We start from the raw sequence: 10000 nt of genomic DNA, 5'->3' as shown, positions 1-10000 counted from the left end.
CCTCAGACCTCTCTCCTCAGCCTCCTCTCCTCAGCCCTCTCTCCTCCTCTCCTCCGCCCTCTCTCCTCCTCTCCTCCTCTCCTCAGACCTCTCTCCTCAGACCTCTCTCCTCCTCTCCTCAGACCTCTCTCCTCCTCTCTCAGACCTCTCTCCTCCTCAGCCCTCTCTCCTCCTCTCTCAGACCTCTCTCCTCCTCAGCCCTCTCTCCTCAGACCTCTCTCCTCAGACCTCTCTCCTCCTCTCCTCCTCTCCTCAGACCTCTCTCCTCAGACCTCTCTCCTCAGACCTCTCTCCTCCTCTCCTCCTCTCCTCAGCCCTCTCTCCTCCTCTCCTCCTCTCCTCAGACCTCTCTCCTCAGACCTCTCTCCTCCGCTCCTCAGACCTCTCTCCTCAGACCTCTCTCCTCAGACCTCTCTCCTCCTCTCCTCCTCTCCTCAGCCCTCTCTCCTCAGACCTCTCTCCTCAGACCTCTCTCCTCAGCCCTCTCTCCTCAGACCTCTCTCCTCAGCCCTCTCTCCTCATCTCCTCAGCCCTCTCTCCTCAGCCCTCTCTCCTCAGACCTCTCTCCTCCTCTCCTCAGACCTCTCTCCTCAGACCTCTCTCCTCCTCTCCTCAGCCCTCTCTCCTCAGCCCTCTCTCCTCAGCCCTCTCTCCTCAGACCTCTCTCCTCAGACCTCTCTCCTCAGCCCTCTCTCCTCCTCTCCTCAGACCTCTCTCCTCAGACCTCTCTCCTCAGCCCTCTCTCCTCAGACCTCTCTCCTCCTCTCCTCCTCTCCTCAGCCCTCTCTCCTCAGACCTCTCTCCTCCTCTCCTCAGCCCTCTCTCCTCAGACCTCTCTCCTCAGACCTCTCTCCTCCTCTCCTCCTCTCCTCAGACCTCTCTCCTCCTCTCCTCAGACCTCTCTCCTCAGACCTCTCTCCTCAGCCCTCTCTCCTCCTCTCCTCCTCTCCTCAGCCCTCTCTCCTCAGACCTCTCTCCTCAGCCCTCTCTCCTCAGCCCTCTCTCCTCCTCTCCTCAGACCTCTCTCCTCCTCTCCTCAGCCCTCTCTCCTCAGCCCTCTCTCCTCAGCCCTCTCTCCTCAGACCTCTCTCCTCAGACCTCTCTGCTCAGACCTCTCTCCTCAGCCCTCTCTCCTCATCTCCTCCTCTCCTCAGACCTCTCTGCTCAGACCTCTCTCCTCAGACCTATCTCCTCCTCTCCTCAGACCTTTCTCCTCAGCCCTCTCTCCTCCTCTCCTCCTCTCCTCAGACCTCTCTCCTCCTCTCCTCCTCTCCTCCTCTCCTCAGACCTCTCTCCTCCTCTCCTCCTCTCCTCAGACCTCTCTCCTCCTCTCCTCTCCTCAGACCTCTCTCCTCCTCTCCTCAGCCCTCTCTCCTCAGCCCTCTCTCCTCAGCCCTCTCTCCTCCTCTCCAGCCCTCTCTCCTCAGACCTCTCTGCTCAGACCTCTCTGCTCAGACCTCTCTCCTCAGCCCTCTCTCCTCCTCTCCTCAGACCTCTCTCCTCCTCTCCTCAGCCCTCTCTCCTCCTCTCATCCTCTCCTCAGCCCTCTCTCCTCAGACCTCTCTCCTCCTCTCCTCCTCTCCTCAGACCTCTCTCCTCCTCTCCTCCTCTCCTCCTCTCCTCAGACCTCTCTCCTCCTCTCCTCCTCTCCTCAGACCTCTCTCCTCCTCTCCTCTCCTCAGACCTCTCTCCTCCTCTCCTCAGCCCTCTCTCCTCAGCCCTCTCTCCTCAGCCCTCTCTCCTCCTCTCCAGCCCTCTCTCCTCAGACCTCTCTGCTCAGACCTCTCTGCTCAGACCTCTCTCCTCAGCCCTCTCTCCTCCTCTCCTCAGACCTCTCTCCTCCTCTCCTCAGCCCTCTCTCCTCAGCCCTCTCTCCTCAGCCCTCTCTCCTCAGACCTCTCTCCTCAGACCTCTCTCCTCAGACCTCTCTGCTCAGACCTCTCTCCTCAGCCCTCTCTCCTCATCTCCTCCTCTCCTCAGACCTCTCTGCTCAGACCTCTCTCCTCAGACCTCTCTCCTCCTCTCCTCAGACCTCTCTCCTCAGCCCTCTCTCCTCAGCCCTCTCTCCTCAGCCCTCTCTCCTCCTCTCCTCAGTGATGCTATCCTGTGCTACAAGGTGGCTGAGGTCTACTTGTGTATGTTGTCCATCTCCCAGTACTCAAGTTGTAAAAGAACATCAGGGTGGATGGTGGATTTGATAACATGGGGGACAATTAATTTTAGCATCCCCACAGCGTCAGTGACGTCAGTGTCAGTGACTTGGTAAAGATGTCATTGCATGTGTGCGTGCCCCCTCCTTGCCCACAGTATTTTACTCAATATGCACAAAACGTAATGTTGAAGTAGTAATACCACGTTCATTGATAAAATGACATAAGGGATGGAAAGGGGGCAGTTTTAGAAGGGGGATGATTTTGACCGTTTTTATTTCAGGGGGGATGCCATCCCCCCTCATCCCCCCTCAACTGGAGTGCTGCCAACTCCCATAGTTGGTACTCGAACAGCCCTGCAGTAAGGGTCAAATACAACTTGATCAAATTGCCAATCTTATTAAGTCTATGTGAGACGGGGTCTAGAAGGAGGTATGCGCGTACTCTGTGAGGTCTTTTTTTATTTCCGTCCTCTGTGGCTCAGTTGGTAGAGCGTGGCGCTAACAGCACTTAGGTTGGGGGTTCGATTCCCACTAGGACCATATGTACTGAAACATGTGACAGCTGCTAGTGAAAAGAGCAACCCGTAGGCAAAGTAATTTTTCAGTTGTTTACATGTGCTTAAACTACAGATTGTAAGCTTTCAAATGATGCGTCATACATTGAAATCGGAAACAAATTGAAGACGACATGAGTATTTGAAAGTTGCTAACCCTGAAATCACAATCCTGAGAAAAAGCTCTTCAAAGATTTCGTTATTTTTCACACCTTCACACAGCCAGGTAATGGGTGGTAAGAATAGCTGGTTAATATCTGTCAATATCTGTCAGCTGTCAATATCTGTCAGTGTTAGTCACTCGGTCAGATAGCTAACATTATTACCTAGCAAGGTATTACCTAAGCTAATTAGCCAGCAATGTAAGTTGCTTTGGTGTCAGCTAAATGGCAAATACTATTATTATTTTGTGTCATTTATATTCAAAGAAAGTATTAAAATAAGCTGTAGAAAAATGAAAGAGAGAGAACAAAATGTTTGCCTATCGCTTGACCTAAATTAAATGAACCCAGACTAAAACAGAACCTTTTCTTTACCTCTGTTTTTCCTGTGTCTTTTCTCCAATCATCTGAAATAAATGCTCATGTTTCGGACTTTATACACAGGACCAGACCAGTCAAAAGTTTGGACACACTTCCCCGTTCAATCGAATGGGAAAGTGTGTCCAAACTTTTGACTGCTACTGTATGGAACATGACGGCTACCTCCTCTGTTCCTCTGCTCTGCTCCGAGCGCAAAGACAGTGATTGGAGAGATCGGAGCCTGTGAAATAATCACTAAAGCCCCGCAGCTTCAAGAAACACAAAATGCTGCAGACCCTCTAATACATCAATGTCACGTACCAGGAGGGTGTAGGGAGGGCAGAATACTCAGTGGATTTCTACTTCTTACTTTCAGTCTTGTTTCCCATAATAAGCCCGAGGTATCAGAAGGGACGGTGGAGTCTTTGAGACGATCGTAAACCATTTTAAGCACGTATTACTGTCACCCGATTCATTGGTACAATATTGTGTCCTTTTCTTTTTATGGTTATTTCTTTTTCTTTTAGTGGGGGCAGTGCCACTCTTGTTTGTTTTTCATTGGATACAGATAGTGAAGAAAGACAGGAAAGGAAGGAGGAGAGGGTATGTCAGCAGGGCATGGGCCGGATTCGAAACCATGCTAACATGTGGCATGTGGACTGGAAAGCCGCTGGACCACCCCAGGTCACATTGTGTTATTGATACAAAACATAGAGGATATAATAAAAGAGCACATGTGAATCAGCACTTTCACGGCACCGATGTTACAGATATCACTATGCTGCAAACATAAACACTATGCGGCTATTTAAAAGTAAAAGTAAGTAGCCTTGAGAACCGATGGTTCTGGAGCCTAATGGCCCATAGGGCAGGAGCCTATCTCCTGTTTCCGTAGCGTGAGGCCGGTGGCTTGATGTACAAGTACACCCCCTGGACATGACGCTGGTATGTCACAGGGTCTTATCCCCCCCCCCCCAATCCAACCCTTAATGCTGAGTGCCAAGCAGGGAGGCATCGGGTACCATTTGTATAGTCTTTGGTATGACTCGGACGGGGATCGAACTCACAACCTCCAAATCTCAGGGCGGACACTCTAACCGCAAGGCCACTGAGCTGGTATGTGGTTGTTTAAGGCCACTGAAGTCCTAGGGCTGGGCCTGGCAGTACACAGTATAGCTTCCTCATTACTGCTTAAATCCCCCAACCTGCTTCGTCTGTATTGCCAACACACATGACCGTCACCTAAACACCCGATGGAAACCAGCTCCAGCTAACCCCCATGGGTAGTGGTATTTCAACTCGGAGGAATGAGTTGATCATCCCAACCCGGGTTACAGCAGACAGCCTATAAGCCTATCGATATTAGATTCAGTTGGGTGATCGGAATATCTGAATGAATCTTACCCAATTTGCTTCGAACGGAATCGATACAAAACCATCCTCCCCTGACCTTGAATAGCGTTTTTCATTCCACTAGGATTAAGAGTTAATTCTGAAACAATTCTCGGAGACACTTGGGAGACCTGGAGTCCTTCTTTCCTGTGCACACGACACACAGGCTAACACCGGGACACCCCGATGGACAAATTACATCTACCAATCATCCAGAAACCGGAGGCCCCCGAGGAGCCGCCGGGACTCCTGTGAGCCGAGCGAGCGGCCTCTCAGACGGCAGTGTGAAAGAGCAGGGATCGATCCTAGGGCCGCCTCGGTACCCGCTGCCCACATTCAAACTGTGAAATACAATTTGGTGCGGACACATCCCCATGGATATTAATAATTGAAAGGTTCTGCTGGTCATATCAGATTTATTCAGGAGAAAAAGGAGCGGGGGCCCATCCGTTTCACCCCAGTAACCCTCACCTTGTTCCCCTATCAGTCCCACTTCATTGCCTGCCTCCAGCCTTTCTATGCGGGGACACAAAGATATAGCTAATGAAGTCAAAAAATAAATAAATCATGCCTTAACCAAGGAGTGTAAATTAACGATTATGAACAAGGGTTTTGCTACCCTTTAATGTGCGCTGTCTCCCTCAAAGAGCTCTCCTTTCTGATGGATTCACCTGGTGAGTTAATTAGATTAATCGTTTTTTAATTCACGATAATAATAAAGTCTAATGGTGTCTATGACTGCATCTTGTCTGAAATTATGAGTGCGTAACACTTTGAGCTGCAATGTTTGCAGGAAAGCACTATACAAATAAAAAGTTATTATTATTATTATCTGAGTAGTAGTCGAATCTGAATCTATCTGTGTTATTAAGCCTGGTAGTGAGCCTTTTCCCAATCGTGAAATTGTTGTAAACTTTCCTGTACTAGGTGGTCCACAGCAGACAGCGACACACCTGCATAGAGATGTAACTAGAACTGTGTGGTTTGATATTTCTCTCTGATGAGCTTCGGGAATATACACTCACCGGACGCTTTATTAGGAACACCTGTACACCTTCTCATTCATTCAGGTGGCGTAATGGTGTTGGGGATGTTTTCTTGGCACACGTTGGGCCCGTTAATACCAATCAATCATCGCTTTGAATGCCACAGCCTGTTTCAGTATTGTTGCTGATCATGTTATGCGTCCCTTCATGGCCACACAATGGCGACTTCCAGCATGGTAATGCACCATGTCACAAAGCAAAAGTCATCTGAAACTGAACATGACAATCAGTGTTCTTCTGTGGCTTTCCCAGTCACTGGATCTGAGTCCAATATAACACCTTTGAGAGGTGGTGTAAGAGAAAATTCACAGCTTGAAAGTGCACCTGAAAGATCTCCAGGAATTGCGTGATTCTAGGTAGCGGTGGCCTGGCCTAGTGGGTAGTGAGCTAGACTGGTGATCAGAAGGTCATGAGTTCACATCTCACCTGGTAACACCACATCATGTCTTCCAACATCTTGTGGAATCAATGCCACAAAGAATTGAGGCTGTGAGCCAAAGGAGGCCCTACCCCGTGGCTCCCAGGCTTTGGAATGCTCTGCCCTTGGATCTTAGATCAGCTGGCTCGGTCGAGGTTTTAAAAAACAGCTAAAGACTGTCTTGTATAGACAGGCTTTTTGGATAGCCCCTAGGGCCTGTCTTTCTGTGTCCTGTTGATGTTGTTGTACACCTGTTGTCTGTTACTTGTTTTTATTTTCACTTGTTTGCCTGTTTTAACCTGCTGTGGCTTTCGCTCTTTAATTATGTTTTATTGTGTTTCTTTTTTTATTATGTTCTCTACTATGTAAAGCACTTTGTGACCCTTGGTCTGGGAAAGGTGCTGTACAAATACATTTGACTTACTTACTTATTAGTAAAGTGTTCCTAATGAAGTGTTCAGTGAGTGCATCACTGTATGATACTTTTTTTAGGTGTGAAGATACGACATACGAGAGCAAATAGAATCAGCCAGATTTACAAACGGCACCTCCTAAACACCATCATGATCACCAATTCGGTTTGCTAATGCGATCCAATCCGATGTGGTGATCTTAGCCCGATTAGGCCAATTGGCCCCCCGATTAACATTGCAGCAGTTTCCACGGCGATTACGGACGTAGCGCCGATCAAGCCCACAGCGAGCAACCTTTCAGCCTCGGTGAGAAACGAGACAATAAAAACGCTCGCTGGCTGGGCTCCTCTGGAGAAATTAGACTACTCTATTGACATTATGGATGAGTCATTCCATAGACATCTGGACTACAGTCTCTCTAGATCACCGGGCCTGGCCCTGCCACCTCCTGAGAAGGCGTTCACACAGCCCTTCGGTCACATAGCATCACATAGCAGGTGCTTTAACACACTATTATCACCCCACGCTTCCTCCACTGCAGGAGCACAGGAAAAACACACATGCAGGCAGGCAGGAGAAGAGAGAAAAAACACCCCAACAACAACAACAACAACACACTTTGTCTGCTGATGTTTTGTTCCGTTTCCCTGAAGGGTGTGAGCTGCTGAGCTGTAGGCGAGACCTGTTTCTGTCTTTCATCGCTGTCAGGGAGACTGATACATGTGCTGCTCGAGCAAGAACATGCCTGCCTTCCTGTCTCTCTGTCTCTCTCTGTCTCTCTCTCTCTCGCTCTCTGTCTCTCTCTCTCTCGCGCTCTCTCTGTCTCACTCTCTCCCCTCCCTCCCCCTCTCTCTCTCTCTGTCTCTCTCTCTTTCTCTCTCCCCTCCCTCCCCCCCTCTCTCTCTCTCTCTCTGTCTCTCTCTCTGTCTCTCTCTCTCTCCCTCTCCCCCACCCCCCTCTCTCCCTTGCTCTCTCTCTCCCCCACCTCCCCCCCCCTCCCTCTCTCCCCCCCTCTCACCTTTCCTTCCCTGGGGCTCCAGACAGTTGTCATGGAGGCAGCCCCCCCAGGAGGACCAGGGGGAGAGCAGGCACTCCTCAGGACAGGGGAGGTGGCAGGGCTGAACGGCCAGGGGCAGGTCCCCCCCCCCACACAGCCTCCCGCTCACCGGCCTGGACACGGACCCTGCACAGGAAACAGGAAGTAGTTAGTGCTGAAGAGCGAGAGAGGGGGAGGGAGAGGGACAGAGAGAGAGGGGGGGGGGGGGAGAGGAGAGAGAGATGGGGGGGGAGAGAAGAGAGAGGGAGAGGGGGGAGAGAGAGAGGGAGAGGGGGGAGAGAGAGGGAGGGAGAGGAGAGGGGGGGAGGGAGATGGGTGGAGAGAGGGAGAGGAGAGAGAGGGGGAGGGAGAGAGAGAGGGAGGGAGAGCATCAGCATAGACGGGGTAGTGGTGAGAGGAGCGTGAGGAGACTGGGCCTGTATGCCTGAGCGCATCGTGTGAGATATTGCATCACCTCTAAGTAATCGGTTGGTGTTCTTAGCCCCAAACACTGTGCACGTTCAGGCAATTAGTGGTCCTCTTCGCCGATCCGCCAAATATAGATTTATTAAATGGGAATGCTTCATTTTTATGCACCTCCTCACATCATTGAGCTACACATTTCCATTTTAATGAAAGCCCATAGAGAAATACCACAATATGTCCATTGTTCATTGTGTATAACAAAAAGTAATTTACAACGTCCCCGGCTCTCTTCCGGTGAAAAAGAGACGGTCGCTGTGCGCTGCATCAATAAAAAGCATAATTCGGGCGCTTGTTCTCCTTGCTCTGCGGTGTTTGACAATTCCTTTATTGCGTTTGACACAACACCCTGGGGTAACAAATTGCTTGCCACGTTTTTCCAAAATGGAGCTCTCCATATCAGGGGGGCATCGACTGCAATCCATTTACATTAGCTAAAGCTGTGTAGGGTCATGTCTAGGTAAACATCGCTGCTGATTTCCATTGATCTCTAGCCTAGCACACCATCGATTTTAAAGAGCCATCTTCATTCATATTCCGCGGGCCAGGGTGTTTATACGCTGGCCAGACACATCTCCTCTCTCTCTCTCTCTCTCTCTCTCTCTCTTTTCTTCTCTTCAGAGGAAACAAAGGGACTACCCGTCGTTTCCTCCTGTGTGCTTGAGGAGTTTTTTTTTCTTCTCCAGAACAAAACACTTTTCTATTGTAGAATGAAGTGACTGTAGACTGCTCAAGCACGCATGCCATAAAATCGATAAAGAGATTTAACAAGGTGACAAGATGAAATAAATGGCAATGATGTTTATTTGCCATGAAAGAGTCGATCCGAGTCCTCCGAGGGAGCTTCTTACCCGGCGCTAAAACACATTAATAATCAGCCTGGCGTACTTTACTACAGATAGAACTGAATTAAGCTTTCTTCTACGTCATCTATTAATTAGGCCTTGTGGAGGAAGTTATCCTTCAAAGCACCGAAAAAGGAAAAGAAAGAAGAAAATCAATGTCTTGAGAGGTGGTGGATATGTTTAACAGGTCAATAGAGTTATGTAGAAATTGGAGCTATATCCAGTCTTGTCCTCCGCCTGATCCCAGCCTTGCAACTACAACTACACACGACTGTTGTTAAATAAATCAATGGAGGACATACAGTCAATGGACTATGTATGGCGAGTATGGGACCGTTATTTCGGAAACACTTCACGTCACGCTGCTGCATATGTGAGGGTGTTAATTCTGTAAATACTACAGACTCGCTTAACGCAGAGCTTTGTGGCTCAGTTGGTACAGCGTGGTGCTTAGTTGTGGGTGCGATTCCCGCTGGGACCATATATACTGAAACATGTATGCACTCACTGCAATGTAAGACGCTTTGGATAAAAGCGTCAGCTAGATGGCATAGATATATCAACCAGATGTTCTACTTTACTGTATACAGTACACTCGAACTACACTATCGATTTATTTACTACTGTACTGCTAATTGTATCCTGTTTGGATACTGGATTCTGATTGGCTAGCAACAGTGGTAAATATCTCAACAACCCACTGTTCAGACCGCAGTTCCAGTATCAATGCGCCTCCCAATCAATCTGATTAAGAACACCTGTGCTGACCTACAATGCAATGGTTGGTCTTGTTTATGGGACTATATTCTGTGGCGGAAGGATATATGTATTCTGAAACGATTAATGACTGTAAATACATGAATTTAATGTTACAGCTGTGTATTTATTTTTTATATTATGTGGTGGCTGTTGTAGAAAAGCAATTTACCATTCGAGGGCGGGGGTTGTGGACTCATTTACCACTGTACGGCTTCGCCTCGTGCCACAACCCTGTACCAGTGGTAAATGAGTCCACAACCCCCTTCCTCTCATGGTAAATTGCTTCCTTTTACTACATCCCAATGTTGTTGTTTTTTTTACGGTATTGAACCAGAATCACTGTTGTTGTTGTTGTCTCTGATTGGCTGGTGAGAACAGGAC

At 49.0% G+C, this 10000-nt stretch overlaps 1 protein-coding gene across 1 annotated transcript in view; it reads right to left on the bottom strand.

Annotated features, from left to right (window-relative positions):
- The window catches only part of thsd7ba (thrombospondin, type I, domain containing 7Ba), a gene marked incomplete at both ends in the record, with an annotated part of 171368 nt that overhangs the window by 103249 nt on the left and 58119 nt on the right, over positions 1 to 10000 (bottom strand). The window contains one exon of the mRNA XM_080536695.1: positions 7515 to 7679. Within this exon, the coding sequence (XP_080392821.1) occupies positions 7515 to 7679 (165 nt within the window). The remainder of the gene's footprint in view (positions 1 to 7514; positions 7680 to 10000) is intronic.

This window comes from Nansenia antarctica, assembly GCF_963989245.1.
Source record: "Nansenia antarctica genome assembly, chromosome: 7".
NCBI lineage: Eukaryota > Metazoa > Chordata > Actinopteri > Argentiniformes > Microstomatidae > Nansenia > Nansenia antarctica.
The sequence above is the reverse complement of the archived record's forward strand: the minus strand, read 5'-3'. Positions and strand labels throughout refer to the sequence as shown.